The sequence below is a fragment of the Siphateles boraxobius genome, unplaced genomic scaffold (genome assembly GCF_051911475.1).
Source record: "Siphateles boraxobius isolate OS27281-9 unplaced genomic scaffold, OSU_SipBor_1 22, whole genome shotgun sequence".
Classification (NCBI taxonomy): domain Eukaryota; kingdom Metazoa; phylum Chordata; class Actinopteri; order Cypriniformes; family Leuciscidae; genus Siphateles; species Siphateles boraxobius.
Window position 1 is genome coordinate 12,380 of NW_027508833.1, and position 22,084 is coordinate 34,463.

General features: G+C 43.5%; 2 protein-coding genes across 2 annotated transcripts in view; one reads left to right on the plus strand and one right to left on the minus strand.

Annotated features, from left to right (window-relative positions):
* The window catches only part of ppp1r14d (protein phosphatase 1 regulatory inhibitor subunit 14D), a 166,436-nt gene that overhangs the window by 8,586 nt on the left and 135,766 nt on the right, over positions 1 to 22,084 (plus strand). The gene's annotated exons all lie outside the window — the stretch shown is intronic.
* xgb (x globin) overlaps positions 1 to 22,084 on the minus strand; it is a 39,908-nt gene that overhangs the window by 6,733 nt on the left and 11,091 nt on the right. The window contains exon 3 of the mRNA XM_077238285.1: positions 21,414 to 21,534. Within this exon, the coding sequence (XP_077094400.1) occupies positions 21,414 to 21,534 (121 nt within the window). The remainder of the gene's footprint in view (positions 1 to 21,413; positions 21,535 to 22,084) is intronic.

Here is a 22,084-nt window from a genome sequence, read left to right on the forward strand (position 1 = left end):
AGGCCGACCTGGGATATGGGAATGTCGGACAGACGGGTCCGCGCGACATCCAGCACATCAGACAGGTTCAGCCACAGAATGGTGAGCATCACCTGACCCAGGGAGCGTACGGCCACTTTTGTCGCTCAGAGAGCAAGGTCAGTGGCGGCGCGCAGCTCAGTGAAGAGCCCTGGGTCAGTCCCGCCCTCGTGCAGGTCCATGAGCATCTGGGTCAGGTGGACCAGCAGAATGACCATGGCATGCAGTGAGGCGGCTGCCAGTCCCGTGGCGCTATAGGATCTCGCCACAAGCGTAGACGAAAAACTACAGGCCACGGGCGGGTGCTTAGGATTGCGCCGAGAAGAAGCACTCTGAGGACACATAGCATCGCAACAGAGTGTTCAGCCGGGGGGACCCCAGTGTACCCATGGGCAGCGGCCCCATCGAGGGGAGGAAAGGCGGATGAGATCAGCGAGCGGTCCCGAGAAGACAAGGGGGTCTTCTTGGACTTCGAGATCTCATCATGCACGTCCGGGAACAGAGGTATTGGGGTTTGCCGTGGACGAGGGTCGGCGGCCTTACCCAAAACCCATCGTCCCAGGAAAGCATGGTCGTCATCTCCGGATCAGACTCAGGCACAGCCGTATGCACACCGGAAGGTGGCAGCTGTGACGAGCCCTCACTTCCAGAAGACTCAAACCCACCTAGTGATGCTGCAACAGACATGGCATCTTCCTCTGTAGCTTCAACTGAAACACGCGGGCCACCAGAGGGTAGACTCGCGGGAATCAGCAGTTCACTAGCGGGCACCGTCATTGAAGAGGGGGGCTGGGGTCACGGACACATAGTCGGCGCCTTGATCCAGACTCTAACCCTCAGGTCACCCTGGCCACCAGCCGAAGATCGGGGGATGGATGAGGGGACTCTCACTGTTGCGAGTTCACCGAGTCTCGACCTATATATGACGCGATGATCACGTTCTCAGCGAGAACATGAGTCACCCACGAGCGCTGTTCAAGCATGATCAAAGCCCAAACACACTAGACAGCGCTCGTGCCCATCAGAGTCCGATACCAGTCTGCTGCAACCAGAAATGCACGGGCGAGCGTCTTTAAAAAGACGTGCCGCGTGCGAGCTCTTTTATGAGAGGAGAAAAAAAACTCTGCGATGTTGAAGCACACAGGGAGACACACACACACACTGGCAGATCACTGCACAGATCAGCAGGCACTGTGAGCTCGCAGCAGATCGCCGTCACACCAACACCGGAGAGAGAAGCTCGTCTCGTAGAGCGAAGTCAGAGATGACTGTGGAGCGAAGAAATACTCTTGGCTCCGAAGCGAAAACATATCTGCAGGTTGCCGGCGTCCTCCTTTTATACCCACGAGGTAAGGTGGAGATACGCTATGCAAATTCCGCAGACCCATGGCATTTCTTTGCCATTGGCTCGTTTTGTAATACTCGAAGTCGATAGGCGTTCTAAGCGAAACCCCATTCGTCGTCATCCGACGTAACTCGGAGTGACAACGAAAGGGAACCACACTTTCAGAAGATGTGTAACAGCGCCCTCTACCGTAACCGTAAAAAGAGAAAGCCGGAAAATTCCGTCAATAGCAGGGAAAGAGTTCATGTAAACCGATACTAAATAAAAATTAATAAAAAGTATAGACATTTTGTTTTTTAAACTAATAAAAGTGACCAAAAAAAAGAAGTACTACACAAAGTGAAAACAGAAAATATAAAAATAAAATCAAATTCAAAATATTTACCAAAACTATGATAATATATCAATGACGTGTAAATAACACTGAACAGAACAGCAAAACACCAAATATTTCTGGACTTAAGGGATTAGTTCACTTCAGAATTACAATTTCCTGATAATTTATTCTCCCCACGTCATCCAAGATACTCATGTCTTTCTTTCTTCAGTCGAACAGAAATGAAGGTTTTTGAGGAAAATATTCCAGGATTTTTCTCCATATAGTGACTTCAGTTGAGTCCAACGGTCCAAACGATCCCAGTCGAGGAATAAGAATCTTATAGCCAAACCATCGGTCATTTGAAAAAATATATAAAATATTATATACTTTTTAACCATAAATGCTCTTCTTGCAGAACTCAGCGATGCACCACGCATTACGTAATCACGTTGGAAAGTGAAAACTTTTGGGTTTAGTTGTGAAGGGCATTTGACCCAGTCTTTGCATGTTCGCTTTGTAAATATTGGATGGTACTTTTGTCTACGTCGCGATTGACCTTTCCAACGTGATTTAATTTATTTGACATGTTTTTTGACAAGACATGAACATCTTGAATGATGTGGGGGAGAGCAAATTATCAGGAATTTTTAATTCTGAAGTCAACTAATCCTTTAAGAATTGATTTATATTCATGTAGAATTGATCATGCATGTCTGTTTCTGCGTCTCTAGTGGCAACGGATGGAATTACAACAATCACAAGTTCTTCCTGATGGACAACGCATTGCTCCTTTTGTGCACTTTGCATCAAATGCATATTTCATATAATTCTTTGGTAAAATTCATCACAATAATATAAATATAATAATTATGACTCAGTATGTCAATTTTTACTTTTTGTCATGATTTTTACTTTTGTCGATTATTTTTTTCATAATTTTTTACTTTTTGTAATTTTTACTTTTTAGTCAATTATGATTTTTAAATAATTTTTACATTGTCATAATTATGTTTTTGTCATAATAATGACTTAGTAGTATGTCAATTTTAACTTGTCATTGACTCAGTATGTCAATTTTTACTTTTATCAATGTTTTGTCATAATTATGAATCAGTAGTATGTCATAATTTTGATTTGTCATAATAATTATGACTCAGTATGTACATTTTTACTTTTGTCATAATAAATATGAAATAATTATGACTCAGTATGTCATAATTTTGACTTGTCATAATAATGATGAATAACTATTGCGTCAATTAAGATTCACCAAAACATGACTATAAAAATTTTGTTATGTGGTGAATAGTTCTCCCATACAGTCACTAAAGTAAAGTGTTTCCCTAAACAGACTTCAGTGGTAAACGTGTGTCCTGATAAAGTTTAGAATGACTCACAGATTGACACCTGTCACTCAAACACCTGTAACTTGCTTGCCCCGTAAAGGTCACAGAACTAGTGTGTGTTTGAGAGGATTGTTACCCAGTAAAGGTCACAGAACTAGCGTGTGTTCGAGAGGATTGTTACCCAGTAAAGGTTACAGAACTAGCGTGTGTTTGAGAGGATTGTTACCCCGTAAAGGTTACAGAACTAGCGTGTGTTTGAGAGGATTGTTACTCAGTAAAGGTCACAGAACTAGAGTGTGTTTGAGAGGATTGTTACCCAGTAAAGGTCACAGAACTAGCGTGTGTTTGAGAGGATTGTTACCCAGTAAAGGTCACAGAACTAGCGTGTGTTTGAGAGGATTGTTACCCAGTAAAGGTCACAGAACTAGCGTGTGTTTGAGAGGATTGTTACCCAGTAAAGGTCACAGAACTAGCGTGTGTTTGAGAGGATTGTTACCCAGTAAAGGTCACAGAACTAGCGTGTGTTTGAGAGGATTGTTACCCAGTAAAGGTTACAGAACTAGCGTGTGTTTGAGAGGATTGTTACCCAGTAAAGGTTACAGAACTAGCGTGTGTTTGAGAGGATTGTTACCCAGTAAAGGTCACAGAACTAGTGTGTGTTTGAGAGGATTGTTACCCAGTTAAGGTCACAGAACTAGTGTGTGTTTGAGAGGATTGTTACCCCGTAAAGGTAACAGAACTAGCGTGTGTTTGAGAGGATTGTTACCCAGTAAAGGTTACAGAACTAGCGTGTGTTTGAGAGGATTGTTACCCAGTAAAGGTCACAGAACTAGCGTGTGTTTGAGAGGATTGTTACCCAGTAAAGGTAACAGAACTAGCGTGTGTTTGAGAGGATTGTTACCCAGTAAAGGTTACAGAACTAGTGTGTGTTTGAGAGGATTGTTACCCAGTAAAGGTCACAGAACTAGTGTGTGTTTGAGAGGATTGTTACCCAGTTAAGGTCACAGAACTAGTTTGTGTTTGAGAGGATTGTTACCTAGTAAAGGTCACAGAACTAGTGTGTGTTTGAGAGGATTGTTACCCCGTAAAGGTAACAGAACTAGCGTGTGTTTGAGAGGATTGTAACCCAGTAAAGGTCACAGAACTAGCGTGTGTTTGAGAGGATTGTTACTCCGTAAAGGTAACAGAAATGACCAAAAAGAAAAATAAATAGCTTACAGTCCATTTTGGATTTTAAAAATGACTATTGTTGTATAGAAACATCATCTTTTTTAATTCCACAGACGATGATCAGAAGAATTTCAGGAAAGACACGGAGCACAAACTGCACAGAAAAGCAAAGTGGACGTCTGTTATGATCCATGTAATGTTTTGATGAGGGAATTTAATTGTATTGTATTTCCACTTCAGTCGAGTGAAATATCGAGGATGAAAGTGCTGAAGGTTACAGAACTAGCGTGTGTTTGAGAGGAGTTACCCCGTAAAGGTCACAGAACTAGCGTGTGTTTGAGAGGAGTTACCCCGTAAAGGTCACAGAACTAGCGTGTGTTTGAGAGGATTGTTACCCAGTAAAGGTCACAGAACTAGCGTGTGTTTGAGAGGATTGTTACCCCGTAAAGGTAACAGAACTAGCGTGTGTTTGAGAGGATTGTTACCCAGTAAAGGTCACAGAACTAGCGTGTGTTTGAGAGGAGTTACCCCGTAAAGGTCACAGAACTAGCATGTGTTTGAGAGGATTGTTACCCAGTTAAGGTCACAGAACTAGTGTGTGTTTGAGAGGATTGTTACCCCGTAAAGGTAACAGAACTAGCGTGTGTTTGAGAGGATTGTTACCCCGTAAAGGTCACAGAACTAGCGTTTGTTTGAGAGGATTGTTACTCAGTAAAGGTCACAGAACTAGCGTGTGTTTGAGAGGATTGTTACCCCGTAAAGATAACAGAACTAGCGTGTGTTTGAGAGGATTGTTACCCCGTAAAGGTTACAGAACTAGCGTGTGTTTGAGAGGATTGTTACCCCGTAAAGGTAACAGAACTAGCGTGTGTTTGAGAGGATTGTTACCCAGTAAAGGTTACAGAACTAGCGTGTGTTTGAGAGGATTGTTACCCAGTAAAGGTCACAGAACTAGCGTGTGTTTGAGAGGATTGTTACCCCGTAAAGGTCACAGAACTAGCGTGTGTTTGAGAGGATTGTTACTCAGTAAAGGTCACAGAACTAGCGTGTGTTTGAGAGGATTGTTACTCAGCAAAGGTCACAGAACTAGCGTGTGTTTGAGAGGATTGTTACCCCGTAAAGGTCACAGAACTAGCGTGTGTTTGAGAGGATTGTTACTCAGTAAAGGTCACAGAACTAGCGTGTGTTTGAGAGGATTGTTACTCAGCAAAGGTCACAGAACTAGCGTGTGTTTGAGAGTATTGTTACCCCGTTAAGGTCACAGAACTAGCGTGTGTTTGAGAGGATTTTTACCCCGTTAAGGTTACAGAACTAGCGTGTGTTTGAGAGGATTGTTACCCAGTAAAGGTCACAGAACTAGCGTGTGTTTGAGAGGATTGTTACCCCGTAAAGCCAAATTTATACTTCTGCGTCGAACTTACGCCGTAGCTACACCGTAGGCTGTGCGTAGCGCGCGTACCCTTCGGCGTACCCTGACGTGCACCTCTCCAAAAATGTAACAACGCGTCAATTCTACGCGGACGCAAGCGCTGTGATTGGTCTGCTCAAACCGCTCCCTCGGGTTTGACATGCTCTTTCTGCATGTGTCAACGCTGACAACGACGCAGAAGTATAAATTAAAACCAAAGCGTAGTCTACGGCGTAGAGGCTCCGGCGTAGGTCCGACGCAGAAGTATAAATCAGCCTTAAAGGTTACAGAACTAGCGTGTGTTCGAGAGGATTGTTACCCTGTAAAGCTCACAGAACTAGCGTGTGTTTGTGAGGATTGTTACCCAGTAACGTTTACAGAACTAGCGTGTGTTTGAGAGGATTGTTACCCACTAAAGGTCACAGAACTAGCGTGTGTTTGAGAGGATTGTTGCCCAGTAAAGGTCACAGAATTAGCGTGTTTTTGAGAGGATTGTTACCCAATAAAGGTTACAGAACTAGCGTGTGTTTGAGAGGATTGTTGCCCAGTAAAGGTTACAGAACTAGCGTGTGTTTGAGAGGATTGTTACTCAGTAAAGGTCACAGAACTAGCGTGTGTTTGAGAGGATTGTTACCCCGTAAAGGTCACAGAACTAGCGTGTGTTTGAGAGGATTGTTACTCAGTAAAGGTCACAGAACTAGCGTGTGTTTGAGAGGATTGTTACTCAGCAAAGGTCACAGAACTAGCGTGTGTTTGAGAGTATTGTTACCCCGTTAAGGTCACAGAACTAGCGTGTGTTTGAGAGGATTTTTACCCCGTTAAGGTTACAGAACTAGCGTGTGTTTGAGAGGATTGTTACCCAGTAAAGGTCACAGAACTAGCGTGTGTTTGAGAGGATTGTTACCCCGTAAAGCCAAATTTATACTTCTGCGTCGAACTTACGCCGTAGCTACACCGTAGGCTGTGCGTAGCGCGCGTACCCTTCGGCGTACCCTGACGTGCACCTCTCCAAAAATGTAACAACGCGTCAATTCTACGCGGACGCAAGCGCTGTGATTGGTCTGCTCAAACCGCTCCCTCGGGTTTGACATGCTCTTTCTGCATGTGTCAACGCTGACAACGACGCAGAAGTATAAATTAAAACCAAAGCGTAGTCTACGGCGTAGAGGCTCCGGCGTAGGTCCGACGCAGAAGTATAAATCAGCCTTAAAGGTTACAGAACTAGCGTGTGTTCGAGAGGATTGTTACCCTGTAAAGCTCACAGAACTAGCGTGTGTTTGTGAGGATTGTTACCCAGTAACGTTTACAGAACTAGCGTGTGTTTGAGAGGATTGTTACCCACTAAAGGTCACAGAACTAGCGTGTGTTTGAGAGGATTGTTGCCCAGTAAAGGTCACAGAATTAGCGTGTTTTTGAGAGGATTGTTACCCAATAAAGGTTACAGAACTAGCGTGTGTTTGAGAGGATTGTTGCCCAGTAAAGGTTACAGAACTAGCGTGTGTTTGAGAGGATTGTTGCCCAGTAAAGGTTACAGAACTAGCGTGTGTTTGAGAGGATTGTTGCCCAGTAAAGGTTACAGAACTAGCGTGTGTTCGAGAGGATTGTTACCCACTAAAGGTCACAGAACTAGCGTGTGTTTGAGAGGATTGTTACTCAGTAAAGGTCACAGAACTAGCGTGTGTTTGAGAGTATTGTTACCCCGTAAAGGTCACAGAATTAGCGTGTGTTTGAGAGGATTGTTACCCCTTAAAGGTTACAGAACTAGCGTGTGTTTGAGAGGATTGTTACTCAGTAAAGGTCACAGAACTAGCGTGTGTTTGAGAGGATTGTTACCCCGTAAAGGTCACAGAACTAGCGTGTGTTTGAGAGGAGTGTTACCCCGTAAAGGTTACAGAACTAGCGTGTGTTTGAGAGGATTGTTACCCAGTAAAGGTAACAGGACTAGCGTGTGTTTGAGAGGATTGTTATCCTGTAAAGTTTACAGAACCAGCGTTTGTTTGAGATGATTGTTACCCCGTAAAGGTAACAGAACTAGCGTGTGTTTGAGAGGATTGTTACCCAGTAAAGGTCACGGAACTAGCGTGTGTTTGAGAGGATTGTTACCCCGTTAAGGTTACAGAACTAGCGTGTGTTTGAGAGGATTGTTACCCAGTAAAGGTCACAGAACTAGCGTGTGTTTGAGAGGATTTTTACCCAGTAAAGTTTACAGAACTAGCATGTGTTTGAGAGGATTGTTACCCAGTAAAGGTAACAGGACTAGCGTGTGTTTGAGAGGATTGTTACCCAGTAAAGTTTACAGAACTAGCGTGTGTTTGAGAGGATTGTTACTCAGTAAAGGTAACAGAACTAGCGTGTGTTTGAGAGGATTGTTACCCAGTAAAGGTAACAGGACTAGCGTGTGTTTGAGAGGATTGTTACCCAGTAAAGTTTACAGAACTAGCGTGTGTTTGAGAGGATTGTTACTCAGTAAAGGTAACAGAACTAGTGTTTGTTTGAGATGATTGTTACCCCGTAAAGGTAACAGAACTAGCGTGTGTTTGAGAGGATTGTTACCCAGTAAAGGTCACAGAACTAGCGTGTGTTTGAGAGTATTGTTACCCCGTTAAGGTTACAGAACTAGCGTGTGTTTGAGAGGATTGTTACCCAGTAAAAGTCACAGAACTAGCGTGTGTTTGAGAGGATTGTTACCCAGTAAAGGTCACAGAACTAGTGTGTGTTTGAGAGGATTGTTACCCAGTTAAGGTCACAGAACTAGTGTGTGTTTGAGAGGATTGTTACCCCGTAAAGGTAACAGAACTAGCGTGTGTTTGAGAGGATTGTTACCCAGTAAAGGTTACAGAACTAGCGTGTGTTTGAGAGGATTGTTACCCAGTAAAGGTCACAGAACTAGCGTGTGTTTGAGAGGATTGTTACCCAGTAAAGGTAACAGAACTAGCGTGTGTTTGAGAGGATTGTTACCCAGTAAAGGTTACAGAACTAGTGTGTGTTTGAGAGGATTGTTACCCAGTAAAGGTCACAGAACTAGTGTGTGTTTGAGAGGATTGTTACCCAGTTAAGGTCACAGAACTAGTTTGTGTTTGAGAGGATTGTTACCTAGTAAAGGTCACAGAACTAGTGTGAGTTTGAGAGGATTGTTACCCCGTAAAGGTAACAGAACTAGCGTGTGTTTGAGAGGATTGTAACCCAGTAAAGGTCACAGAACTAGCGTGTGTTTGAGAGGATTGTTACTCCGTAAAGGTAACAGAAATGACCAAAAAGAAAAATAAATAGCTTACAGTCCATTTTGGATTTTAAAAATGACTATTGTTGTATAGAAACATCATCTTTTTTAATTCCACAGACGATGATCAGAAGAATTTCAGGAAAGACACGGAGCACAAACTGCACAGAAAAGCAAAGTGGACGTCTGTTATGATCCATGTAATGTTTTGATGAGGGAATTTAATTGTATTGTATTTCCACTTCAGTCGAGTGAAATATCGAGGATGAAAGTGCTGAAGGTTACAGAACTAGCGTGTGTTTGAGAGGAGTTACCCCGTAAAGGTCACAGAACTAGCGTGTGTTTGAGAGGATTGTTACCCAGTAAAGGTCACAGAACTAGCGTGTGTTTGAGAGGATTGTTACCCCGTAAAGGTAACAGAACTAGCGTGTGTTTGAGAGGATTGTTACCCAGTAAAGGTCACAGAACTAGCGTGTGTTTGAGAGGAGTTACCCCGTAAAGGTCACAGAACTAGCGTGTGTTTGAGAGGATTGTTACCCAGTTAAGGTCACAGAACTAGCGTGTGTTTGAGAGGATTGTTACCCCGTAAAGGTCACAGAACTAGCGTGTGTTTGAGAGGATTGTTACTCAGTAAAGGTCACAGAACTAGCGTGTGTTTGAGAGGATTGTTACCCCGTAAAGATAACAGAACTAGCGTGTGTTTGAGAGGATTGTTACCCCGTAAAGGTTACAGAACTAGCGTGTGTTTGAGAGGATTGTTACCCCGTAAAGGTAACAGAACTAGCGTGTGTTTGAGAGGATTGTTACCCAGTAAAGGTTACAGAACTAGCGTGTGTTTGAGAGGATTGTTACTCAGTAAAGGTCACAGAACTAGCGTGTGTTTGAGAGGATTGTTACCCCGTAAAGGTCACAGAACTAGCGTGTGTTTGAGAGGATTGTTACTCAGTAAAGGTCACAGAACTAGCGTGTGTTTGAGAGGATTGTTACTCAGCAAAGGTCACAGAACTAGCGTGTGTTTGAGAGTATTGTTACCCCGTTAAGGTCACAGAACTAGCGTGTGTTTGAGAGGATTTTTACCCCGTTAAGGTTACAGAACTAGCGTGTGTTTGAGAGGATTGTTACCCAGTAAAGGTCACAGAACTAGCGTGTGTTTGAGAGGATTGTTACCCCGTAAAGCCAAATTTATACTTCTGCGTCGAACTTACGCCGTAGCTACACCGTAGGCTGTGCGTAGCGCGCGTACCCTTCGGCGTACCCTGACGTGCACCTCTCCAAAAATGTAACAACGCGTCAATTCTACGCGGACGCAAGCGCTGTGATTGGTCTGCTCAAACCGCTCCCTCGGGTTTGACATGCTCTTTCTGCATGTGTCAACGCTGACAACGACGCAGAAGTATAAATTAAAACCAAAGCGTAGTCTACGGCGTAGAGGCTCCGGCGTAGGTCCGACGCAGAAGTATAAATCAGCCTTAAAGGTTACAGAACTAGCGTGTGTTCGAGAGGATTGTTACCCTGTAAAGCTCACAGAACTAGCGTGTGTTCGTGAGGATTGTTACCCAGTAACGTTTACAGAACTAGCGTGTGTTTGAGAGGATTGTTACCCACTAAAGGTCACAGAACTAGCGTGTGTTTGAGAGGATTGTTGCCCAGTAAAGGTCACAGAATTAGCGTGTTTTTGAGAGGATTGTTACCCAATAAAGGTTACAGAACTAGCGTGTGTTTGAGAGGATTGTTGCCCAGTAAAGGTTACAGAACTAGCGTGTGTTTGAGAGGATTGTTGCCCAGTAAAGGTTACAGAACTAGCGTGTGTTTGAGAGGATTGTTGCCCAGTAAAGGTTACAGAACTAGCGTGTGTTCGAGAGGATTGTTACCCACTAAAGGTCACAGAACTAGCGTGTGTTTGAGAGGATTGTTACTCAGTAAAGGTCACAGAACTAGCGTGTGTTTGAGAGTATTGTTACCCCGTAAAGGTCACAGAATTAGCGTGTGTTTGAGAGGATTGTTACCCCTTAAAGGTAACAGAACTAGCGTGTGTTTGAGAGGATTGTTACCCCGTAAAGGTCACAGAACTAGCGTGTGTTTGAGAGGATTGTTACTCAGTAAAGGTCACAGAACTAGCGTGTGTTTGAGAGGATTGTTACCCCGTAAAGATAACAGAACTAGCGTGTGTTTGAGAGGATTGTTACCCCGTAAAGGTTACAGAACTAGCGTGTGTTTGAGAGGATTGTTACCCCGTAAAGGTAACAGAACTAGCGTGTGTTTGAGAGGATTGTTACCCAGTAAAGGTTACAGAACTAGCGTGTGTTTGAGAGGATTGTTACTCAGTAAAGGTCACAGAACTAGCGTGTGTTTGAGAGGATTGTTACCCCGTAAAGGTCACAGAACTAGCGTGTGTTTGCGAGGATTGTTACTCAGTAAAGGTCACAGAACTAGCGTGTGTTTGAGAGGATTGTTACTCAGCAAAGGTCACAGAACTAGCGTGTGTTTGAGAGTATTGTTACCCCGTTAAGGTCACAGAACTAGCGTGTGTTTGAGAGGATTTTTACCCCGTTAAGGTTACAGAACTAGCGTGTGTTTGAGAGGATTGTTACCCAGTAAAGGTCACAGAACTAGCGTGTGTTTGAGAGGATTGTTACCCCGTAAAGCCAAATTTATACTTCTGCGTCGAACTTACGCCGTAGCTACACCGTAGGCTGTGCGTAGCGCGCGTACCCTTCGGCGTACCCTGACGTGCACCTCTCCAAAAATGTAACAACGCGTCAATTCTACGCGGACGCAAGCGCTGTGATTGGTCTGCTCAAACCGCTCCCTCGGGTTTGACATGCTCTTTCTGCATGTGTCAACGCTGACAACGACGCAGAAGTATAAATTAAAACCAAAGCGTAGTCTACGGCGTAGAGGCTCCGGCGTAGGTCCGACGCAGAAGTATAAATCAGCCTTAAAGGTTACAGAACTAGCGTGTGTTCGAGAGGATTGTTACCCTGTAAAGCTCACAGAACTAGCGTGTGTTCGTGAGGATTGTTACCCAGTAACGTTTACAGAACTAGCGTGTGTTTGAGAGGATTGTTACCCACTAAAGGTCACAGAACTAGCGTGTGTTTGAGAGGATTGTTGCCCAGTAAAGGTCACAGAATTAGCGTGTTTTTGAGAGGATTGTTACCCAATAAAGGTTACAGAACTAGCGTGTGTTTGAGAGGATTGTTGCCCAGTAAAGGTTACAGAACTAGCGTGTGTTTGAGAGGATTGTTGCCCAGTAAAGGTTACAGAACTAGCGTGTGTTTGAGAGGATTGTTGCCCAGTAAAGGTTACAGAACTAGCGTGTGTTCGAGAGGATTGTTACCCACTAAAGGTCACAGAACTAGCGTGTGTTTGAGAGGATTGTTACTCAGTAAAGGTCACAGAACTAGCGTGTGTTTGAGAGTATTGTTACCCCGTAAAGGTCACAGAATTAGCGTGTGTTTGAGAGGATTGTTACCCCTTAAAGGTTACAGAACTAGCGTGTGTTTGAGAGGATTGTTACTCAGTAAAGGTCACAGAACTAGCGTGTGTTTGAGAGGATTGTTACCCCGTAAAGGTCACAGAACTAGCGTGTGTTTGAGAGGAGTGTTACCCCGTAAAGGTTACAGAACTAGCGTGTGTTTGAGAGGATTGTTACCCAGTAAAGGTAACAGGACTAGCGTGTGTTTGAGAGGATTGTTATCCTGTAAAGTTTACAGAACCAGCGTTTGTTTGAGATGATTGTTACCCCGTAAAGGTAACAGAACTAGCGTGTGTTTGAGAGGATTGTTACCCAGTAAAGGTCACGGAACTAGCGTGTGTTTGAGAGGATTGTTACCCCGTTAAGGTTACAGAACTAGCGTGTGTTTGAGAGGATTGTTACCCAGTAAAGGTCACAGAACTAGCGTGTGTTTGAGAGGATTGTTACCCAGTAAAGTTTACAGAACTAGCATGTGTTTGAGAGGATTGTTACCCAGTAAAGGTAACAGGACTAGCGTGTGTTTGAGAGGATTGTTACCCAGTAAAGTTTACAGAACTAGCGTGTGTTTGAGAGGATTGTTACTCAGTAAAGGTAACAGAACTAGCGTGTGTTTGAGAGGATTGTTACCCAGTAAAGGTAACAGGACTAGCGTGTGTTTGAGAGGATTGTTACCCAGTAAAGTTTACAGAACTAGCGTGTGTTTGAGAGGATTGTTACTCAGTAAAGGTAACAGAACTAGTGTTTGTTTGAGATGATTGTTACCCCGTAAAGGTAACAGAACTAGCGTGTGTTTGAGAGGATTGTTACCCAGTAAAGGTCACAGAACTAGCGTGTGTTTGAGAGGATTGTTACCCCGTTAAGGTTACAGAACTAGCGTGTGTTTGAGAGGATTGTTACCCAGTAAAAGTCACAGAACTAGCGTGTGTTTGAGAGGATTGTTACCCAGTAAAGTTTACAGAACTAGCATGTGTTTGAGAGGATTGTTACCCAGTAAAGGTAACAGGACTAGCGTGTGTTTGAGAGGATTGTTACCCAGTAAAGTTTACAGAACTAGCGTGTGTTTGAGAGGATTGTTACTCAGTAAAGGTAACAGGACTAGCATGTGTTTGAGAGGATTGTTATTCTGTAAAGTTTACAGAACTAGCGTGTGTTTGAGAGGATTGTTACCCAGTAAAGGTAACAGAACTAGCGTGTGTTTGAGAGGATTGTTACCCAGTAAAGGTAACAGGACTAGCGTGTGTTTGAGAGGATTGTTACCCAGTAAAGGTAACAGAACTAGCGTGTGTTTGAGAGGATTGTTACCCAGTAAAGGTAACAGGACTAGCATGTGTTTGAGAGGATTGTTATTCTGTAAAGTTTACAGAACTAGCGTGTGTTTGAGAGGATTGTTACCCAGTAAAGGTAACAGGACTAGCATGTGTTTGAGAGGATTGTTACCCAGTAAAGTTTACAGAACTAGCGTGTGTTTGAGAGGATTGTTACTCAGTAAAGGTAACAGGACTAGCATGTGTTTGAGAGGATTGTTATTCTGTAAAGTTTACAGAACTAGCGTGTGTTTGAGAGGATTGTTACCCAGTAAAGTTAACAGAACTAGCGTGTGTTTGAGAGGATTGTTACCCAGTAAAGGTAACAGGACTAGCGTGTGTTTGAGAGGATTGTTACCCAGTAAAGGTAACAGAACTAGCGTGTGTTTGAGAGGATTGTTACCCAGTAAAGGTAACAGGACTAGCATGTGTTTGAGAGGATTGTTATTCTGTAAAGTTGACAGAACTAGCGTGTGTTTGAGATGATTGTTACCCCGTAAAGGTAACAGAAATTACCAAAAAGAAAAATAAATAGTCATTTTTAAAATCCAAAATGGACTGTAAGCTATTGTTGTATAGAAACATCATCTTTTTTAATTCCACAGACGATGATCAGAAGAATTTCAGGAAAGACACGGAGCACAAAACTGCACAGAAAAGCAAAGTGGACGTCTGCTATGATCCATGTAATGTTTTGATGAGGGAATTTAATTGTATTGTATTTCCACTTCAGTCGAGTGAAATACGCGAGGATGAAAGTGCTGAAGGTTACAGAACTAGCGTGTGTTTGAGAGGAGTTATCCCGTAAAGGTCACAGAATTAGCGTGTGTTTGAGAGGATTGTTACCCCGTAAAGGTTACAGAATTAGCGTGTGTTTGAGAGGATTGTTACCCCGTAAAGGTTACAGAACTAGCGTGTGTTTGAGAGGATTGTTACTCAGTAAAGGTCACAGAACTACCGTGTGTTTGAGAGGATTGTTACCCCGTAAAGGTTACAGAACTATCGTGTGTTTGAGAGGATTGTTACTCAGTAAAGGTCACAGTACTAGCGTGTGTTTGAGAGGATTGTTACCCCGTAAAGGTCACATAATTAGCGTGTGTTTGAGAGGATTGTTACCCCGTAAAGGTTACAGAACTATCGTGTGTTTGAGAGGATTGTTACTCAGTAAAGGTCACAGTACTAGCGTGTGTTTGAAAGGATTGTTACCCAGTAAAGGTCACAGTACTAGCGTGTGTTTGAGAGGATTGTTACCCCGTAAAGGTCACAGAACTAGCATGTGTTCGAGAGGATTGTTACCTCGTAAAGGTCACATAATTAGCGTGTGTTTGAGAGGATTGTTACCCCGTAAAGGTTACAGAACTAGCGTGTGTTTGAGAGGATTGTTACCCCGTAAAGGTTACAGAACTAGCGTGTGTTTGAGAGGATTGTTGCCCAGTAAAGGTCACAGAACTACCGTGTGTTTGAGAGGATTGTTACCTCGTAAAGGTTACAGAACTAGCGTGTGTTTGAGAGGATTGTTACTCAGTAAAGGTCACAGAACTAGCGTGTGTTTGAGAGGATTGTTACCCTGTAAAGGTCACAGAACTACCGTGTGTTTGAGAGGATAGTTACCCAGTAAAGGTCACAGAACTAGCGTGTGTTTGAGAGGATTGTTACCCCGTAAAGCCAAATTTATACTTCTGCGTCGAACTTACGCCGTAGCTACACCGTAGGCTGTGCGTAGCGCGCGTACCCTTCGGCGTACCCTGACGTGCACCTCTCCAAAAATGTAACAACGCGTCAATTCTACGCGGACGCAAGCGCTGTGATTGGTCTGCTCAAACCGCTCCCTCGGGTTTGACATGCTCCCTCTGCATGTGTCAACGCTGACAACGACGCAGAAGTATAAATTAAAACCAAAGCGTAGTCTACGGCGTAGAGGCTCCGGCGTAGGTCCGACGCAGAAGTATAAATCAGCCTTAAAGGTTACAGAACTAACGTGTGTTCGAGAGGATTGTTACCCTGTAAAGCTCACAGAACTAGCGTGTGTTCGTGAGGATTGTTACCCAGTAACGTTTACAGAACTAGCGTGTGTTTGAGAGGATTGTTACCCACTAAAGTTCACAGAACTAGCGTGTGTTTGAGAGGATTGTTGCCCAGTAAAGGTCACAGAATTAGCGTGTTTTTGAGAGGATTGTTACCCAGTAAAGGTTACAGAACTAGCGTGTGTTTGAGAGGATTGTTGCCCAGTAAAGGTTACAGAACTAGCGTGTGTTTAAGAGGATTGTTGCCCAGTAAAGGTTACAGAACTAGCGTGTGTTTGAGAGGATTGTTGCCCAGTAAAGGTTACAGAACTAGCGTGTGTTCGAGAGGATTGTTACCCACTAAAGGTCACAGAACTAGCGTGTGTTTGAGAGGATTGTTGCCCAGTAAAGGTCACAGAATTAGCGTGTTTTTGAGAGGATTGTTACCCAGTAAAGATTACAGAACTAGCGTGTGTTTGAGAGGATTGTTACCCAGTAAAGGTCACAGAACTAGCGTGTGTTTGAGAGGATTGTTGCCCAGTAAAGGTCACAGAACTACCGTGTGTTCGAGAGGATTGTTACCCAGTAAAGGTCACAGAACTAGCGTGTGTTCGAGAGGATTGTTACCCAGTAAAGGTTACAGAACTAGCGTGTGTTTGAGAGGATTGTTACCCAGTAAAGGTCACAGAACTAGCGTGTGTTTGAGAGGATTGTTGCCCAGTAAAGGTCACAGAACTAGCGTGTGTTCGAGAGGATTGTTACCCAGTAAAGGTTACAGAACTAGCGTGTGTTTGAGAGGATTGTTACCCAGTAAAGGTCACAGAACTAGCTTGTGTTCGAGAGGATTGTTACCCAGTAAAGGTTACAGAACTAGCGTGTGTTTGAGAGGATTGTTACCCCGTAAAGGTAACAGAACTAGCGTGTGTTCGAGAGGATAGTTACCCTGTAAAGCTCACAGAACTAGCGTGTGTTCGTGAGGATTGTTACCCAGTAACGTTTACAGAAGTAGCGTGTGTTCGAGAGGATTGTTGCCCAGTAAAGGTCACAGAATTAGCGTGTGTTTGAGAGGATTGTTGCCCAGTAAAGGTCACAGAATTAGCGTGTGTTTGAGAGGATTGTTGCCCAGTAAAGGTCACAGAATTAGCGTGTTTTTGAGAGGATTGTTACCCCGTAAAGGTTACAGAACTAGCGTGTGTTTGAGAGGATTGTTACCCAGGAAAGGTCACAGAACTAGCGTGTGTTCGAGAGGATTGTTACCCACTAAAGGTCACAGAACTAGCGTGTGTTTGAGAGGATTGTTACCCAGTAAAGGTCACAGAACTAGCGTGTGTTTGAGAGGATTGTTACCCAGTAAAGGTTACAGAACTAGCGTGTGTTTGAGAGGATTGTTACCCAGTAAAGGTTACAGAACTAGCGTGTGTTTGAGAGGATTGTTACCCAGTAAAGGTTACAGAACTAGCGTGTGTTTGAGAGGATTGTTACCCAGTAAAGGTTACAGAACTAGCGTGTGTTTGAGAGGATTGTTACCCAGTAAAGGTTACAGAACTAGCGTGTGTTTGAGAGGATTGTCACCCAGTAAAGGTTACAGAACTAGGGTGTGTTTGAGAGGATTGTTACCCAGTAAAGGTTACAGAACTAGCGTGTGTTTGAGAGGATTGTTACCCAGGAAAGGTCACAGAACTAGCGTGTGTTCGAGAGGATTGTTACCCAGTAAAGGTTACAGAACTAGCGTGTGTTTGAGAGGATTGTTACCCAGTAAAGGTCACAGAACTAGCGTGTGTTCGAGAGGATTGTTACCTAGTAAAGGTTACAGAACTAGCGTGTGTTTGAGAGGATTGTTACCCAGTAAAGGTTACAGAACTAGCGTGTGTTTGAGAGGATTGTTACTCAGTAAAGGTCACAGAACTAGCGTGTTTTTGAGAGGATTGTTACCCCGTAAAGGTTACAGAACTAGCGTGTGTTTGAGAGGATTGTTGCCCAGTAAAGGTCACAGAACTAACGTGTGTTCGAGAGGATTGTTACCCAGTAAAGGTCACAGAACTAGCGTGTGTTCGAGAGGATTGTTACCAAGTAAAGGTTACAGAACTAGCGTGTGTTTGAGAGGATTGTTACCCAGTAAAGGTCACAGAACTAGTGTGTGTTCGAGAGGATTGTTACCCAGTAAAGGTCACAGAACTAGTGTGTGTTCGAGAGGATTGTTACCCAGTAAAGGTTACAGAACTAACGTGTGTTCGAGAGGATTGTTACCCAGTAAAGGTTACAGAACTAGTGTGTGTTCGAGAGGATTGTTACCCAGTAAAGGTTACAGAACTAGCGTGTGTTTGAGAGGATTGTTACTCAGTAAAGGTCACAGAACTAGCGTGTTTTTGAGAGGATTGTTACCCCGTAAAGGTCACAGAACTAGCGTGTGTTTGAGAGGATTGTTACCCAGGAAAGGTCACAGAACTAGCGTGTGTTCGAGAGGATTGTTGCCCAGTAAAGGTCACAGAATTAGCGTGTGTTAGAGAGGATTGTTACCCACTAAAGGTCACAGAACTAGCGTGTGTTTGAGAGGATTGTTGCCCAGTAAAGGTCACAGAATTAGCGTGTTTTTGAGAGGATTGTTACCCCGTAAAGGTTACAGAACTAGCGTGTGTTTGAGAGGATTGTTACCCAGTAAAGGTTACAGAACTAGCGTGTGTTTGAGAGGATTGTTACCCAGTAAAGGTTACAGAACTAGCGTGTGTTTGAGAGGATTGTTACTCAGTAAAGGTCACAGAACTAGCGTGTTTTTGAGAGGATTGTTACCCCGTAAAGGTTACAGAACTAGCGTGTGTTTGAGAGGATTGTTACCCAGGAAAGGTCACAGAACTAGCGTGTGTTCGTGAGGATTGTTACCCAGTAACGTTTACAGAACTAGCGTGTGTTTGAGAGGATTGTTACCCAGTAAAGGTTACAGAACTAGCGTGTGTTTGAGAGGATTGTTACTCAGTAAAGGTCACAGAACTAGCGTGTTTTTGAGAGGATTGTTAGCCCGTAAAGGTTACAGAACTAGCGTGTGTTTAAGAGGATTGTTACCCAGGAAAGGTCACAGAAGTAGCGTGTGTTCGAGAGGATTGTTACCCACTAAAGGTCACAGAACTAGCGTGTGTTTGAGAGGATTGTTACCCAGTAAAGGTCACAGAACTAGCGTGTGTTTGAGAGGATTGTTACCCAGTAAAGGTTACAGAGCTAGCGTGTGTTTGAGAGGATTGTTACCCAGTAAAGGTTACAGAACTAGCGTGTGTTTGAGAGGATTGTTACCCAGTAAAGGTTACAGAACTAGCGTGTGTTTGAGAGGATTGTTACCCAGTAAAGGTTACAGAACTAGCGTGTGTTTGAGAGGATTGTTACCCAGTAAAGGTTACAGAACTAGCGTGTGTTTGAGAGGATTGTTACTCAGTAAAGGTCACAGAACTAGCGTGTTTTTGAGAGGATTGTTACCCGTAAAGGTTACAGAACTAGCGTGTGTTTGAGAGGATTGTTGCCCAGTAAAGGTCACAGAACTAACGTGTGTTCGAGAGGATTGTTACCCAGTAAAGGTCACAGAACTAGCGTGTGTTCGAGAGGATTGTTACCCAGTAAAGGTCACAGAACTAGCGTGTGTTCGAGAGGATTGTTACCCAGTAAAGGTTACAGAACTAGCGTGTGTTCGAGAGGATTGTTACCCAGTAAAGGCCACAGAACTAGCGTGTGTTCGAGAGGATTGTTACCCAGTAAAGGTCACAGAACTAGCGTGTGTTCGAGAGGATTGTTACCCAGTAAAGGTTACAGAACTAGCGTGTGTTCGAGAGGATTGTTACCCATTAAAGGTTACAGAACTAGCGTGTGTTTGAGAGGATTGTTACTCAGTAAAGGTCACAGAACTAGCGTGTTTTTGAGAGGATTGTTACCCCGTAAAGGTCACAGAACTAGCGTGTGTTTGAGAGGATTGTTACCCACTAAAGGTCACAGAACTAGCGTGTGTTTGAGAGGATTGTTGCCCAGTAAAGGTCACAGAATTAGCGTGTTTTTGAGAGGATTGTTACCCCGTAAAGGTTACAGAACTAGCGTGTGTTTGAGAGGATTGTTGCCCAGTAAAGGTTACAGAACTAGCGTGTGTTTGAGAGGATTGTTGCCCAGTAAAGGTTACAGAACTAGCGTGTGTTTGAGAGGATTGTTACCCCGTAAAGGTTACAGAACTAGCGTGTGTTTGAGAGGATTGTTACCCACTAAAGGTCACAGAACTAGCGTGTGTTTGAGAGGATTGTTGCCCAGTAAAGGTCACAGAATTAGCGTGTTTTTGAGAGGATTGTTACCCCGTAAAGGTCACAGAACTAGCGTGTGTTCGAGAGGATTGTTACCCACTAAAGGTCACAGAACTAGCGTGTGTTTGAGAGGATTGTTGCCCAGTAAAGGTCACAGAATTAGCGTGTTTTTGAGAGGATTGTTACCCAGTAAAGATTACAGAACTAGCGTGTGTTTGAGAGGATTGTTACCCAGTAAAGGTCACAGAACTAGCGTGTGTTTGAGAGGATTGTTGCCCAGTAAAGGTCACAGAACTAGCGTGTGTTCGAGAGGATTGTTACCCAGTAAAGGTCACAGAACTAGCGTGTGTTCGAGAGGATTGTTACCCAGTAAAGGTTACAGAACTAGCGTGTGTTCGAGAGGATTGTTACCCAGTAAAGGTCACAGAACTAGCGTGTGTTCGAGAGGATTGTTACCCAGTAAAGGTTACAGAACTAGCGTGTGTTCGAGAGGATTGTTACCCAGTAAAGGTCACAGAACTAGCGTGTGTTCGAGAGGATTGTTACCCAGTAAAGGTTACAGAACTAGCGTGTGTTCGAGAGGATTGTTGCCCAGTAAAGGTCACAGAACTAGCGTGTGTTCGAGAGGATTGTTACCCAGTAAAGGTTACAGAACTAGCGTGTGTTCGAGAGGATTGTTACCCAGTAAAGGTCACAGAACTAGCGTGTGTTCGAGAGGATTGTTACCCAGTAAAGGTTACAGAACTAGCGTGTGTTCGAGAGGATTGTTGCCCAGTAAAGGTCACAGAACTAGCGTGTGTTCGAGAGGATTGTTAACCAGTAAAGGTTACAGAACTAGCGCGTGTTTGAGAGGATTGTTACCCAGTAAAGGTTACAGAACTAGCGCGTGTTTGAGAGGATTGTTACCCAGTAAAGGTCACAGAACTAGCGTGTGTTCGAGAGGATTGTTGCCCAGTAAAGGTCACAGAACTAGCGTGTGTTCGAGAGGATTGTTACCCAGTAAAGGTCACAGAACTAGCGTGTGTTCGAGAGGATTGTTGCCCAGTAAAGGTCACAGAACTAGCGTGTGTTCGAGAGGATTGTTACCCAGTAAAGGTCACAGAACTAGCGTGTGTTCGAGAGGATTGTTACCCAGTAAAGGTCACAGAACTAGCGTGTGTTCCGAGAGGATTGTTGCCCAGTAAAGGTCACAGAACTAGCGTGTGTTCGAGAGGATTGTTACCCAGTAAAGGTCACAGAACTAGCGTGTGTTCGAGAGGATTGTTACCCAGTAAAGGTTACAGAACTAGCGTGTGTTCGAGAGGATTGTTGCCCAGTAAAGGTCACAGAACTAGCGTGTGTTCGAGAGGATTGTTACCCAGTAAAGGTTACAGAACTAGCGCGTGTTTGAGAGGATTGTTACCCAGTAAAGGTTACAGAACTAGCGCGTGTTTGAGAGGATTGTTACCTAGTAAAGGTCACAGAACTAGCGTGTGTTCGAGAGGATTGTTACCCAGTAAAGGTCACAGAACTAGCGTGTGTTTGAGAGGATTGTTACCCCGTAATACTTCGGTGGAGCGTTGTAGCGATAGTGGCTCTTTCCCAGTTCCAGCGCCAGAGTCTGCAACCGCTCCAGCTGATCGAGTCTCGCTACACTCTTCTCGATGAACGACATCACTCTGCAGAACAACACAAGACAAGTCACCTTTATTTATTTTGACTCAGACCCCACAAACGAAAATATCTGGTTTGTTATTCATAAATTAATTAATTTTTTTGTAAACCTGTCTTCTTAAAAGAAATGGAAAATTATTTAAATGTGATTTCAGTATGTACTAATACGAAAGCTATAAGGACTGTTAGGATTTGGACTGCTTGTTTTAAAAAAGTTATTAATTTAGTTAATTTATATATTTATATATATATAGCCTCTCTGGAGAAAACCGTGATGTCATCGTCCAGCTCAGTTCAGTTCTCATATAATGGTGTCAATGCAGGAGATCAATAATATTGTTGAATATAAGATCAGCTCAAGGCAAAAAACAAATCATGCTTTTCTACATCATAATAATGAGACAAGACAACAGCATTATTTCATACCAATTCATAATTATGAGATGAAAAGTCAAAATCAATTCTGACACATAAATTGAGAATAACTGTGATTTAATTTTGTCATATTTATGACTTTTTGAGAATTATATGAAACATATTTGATGCACAATCAAA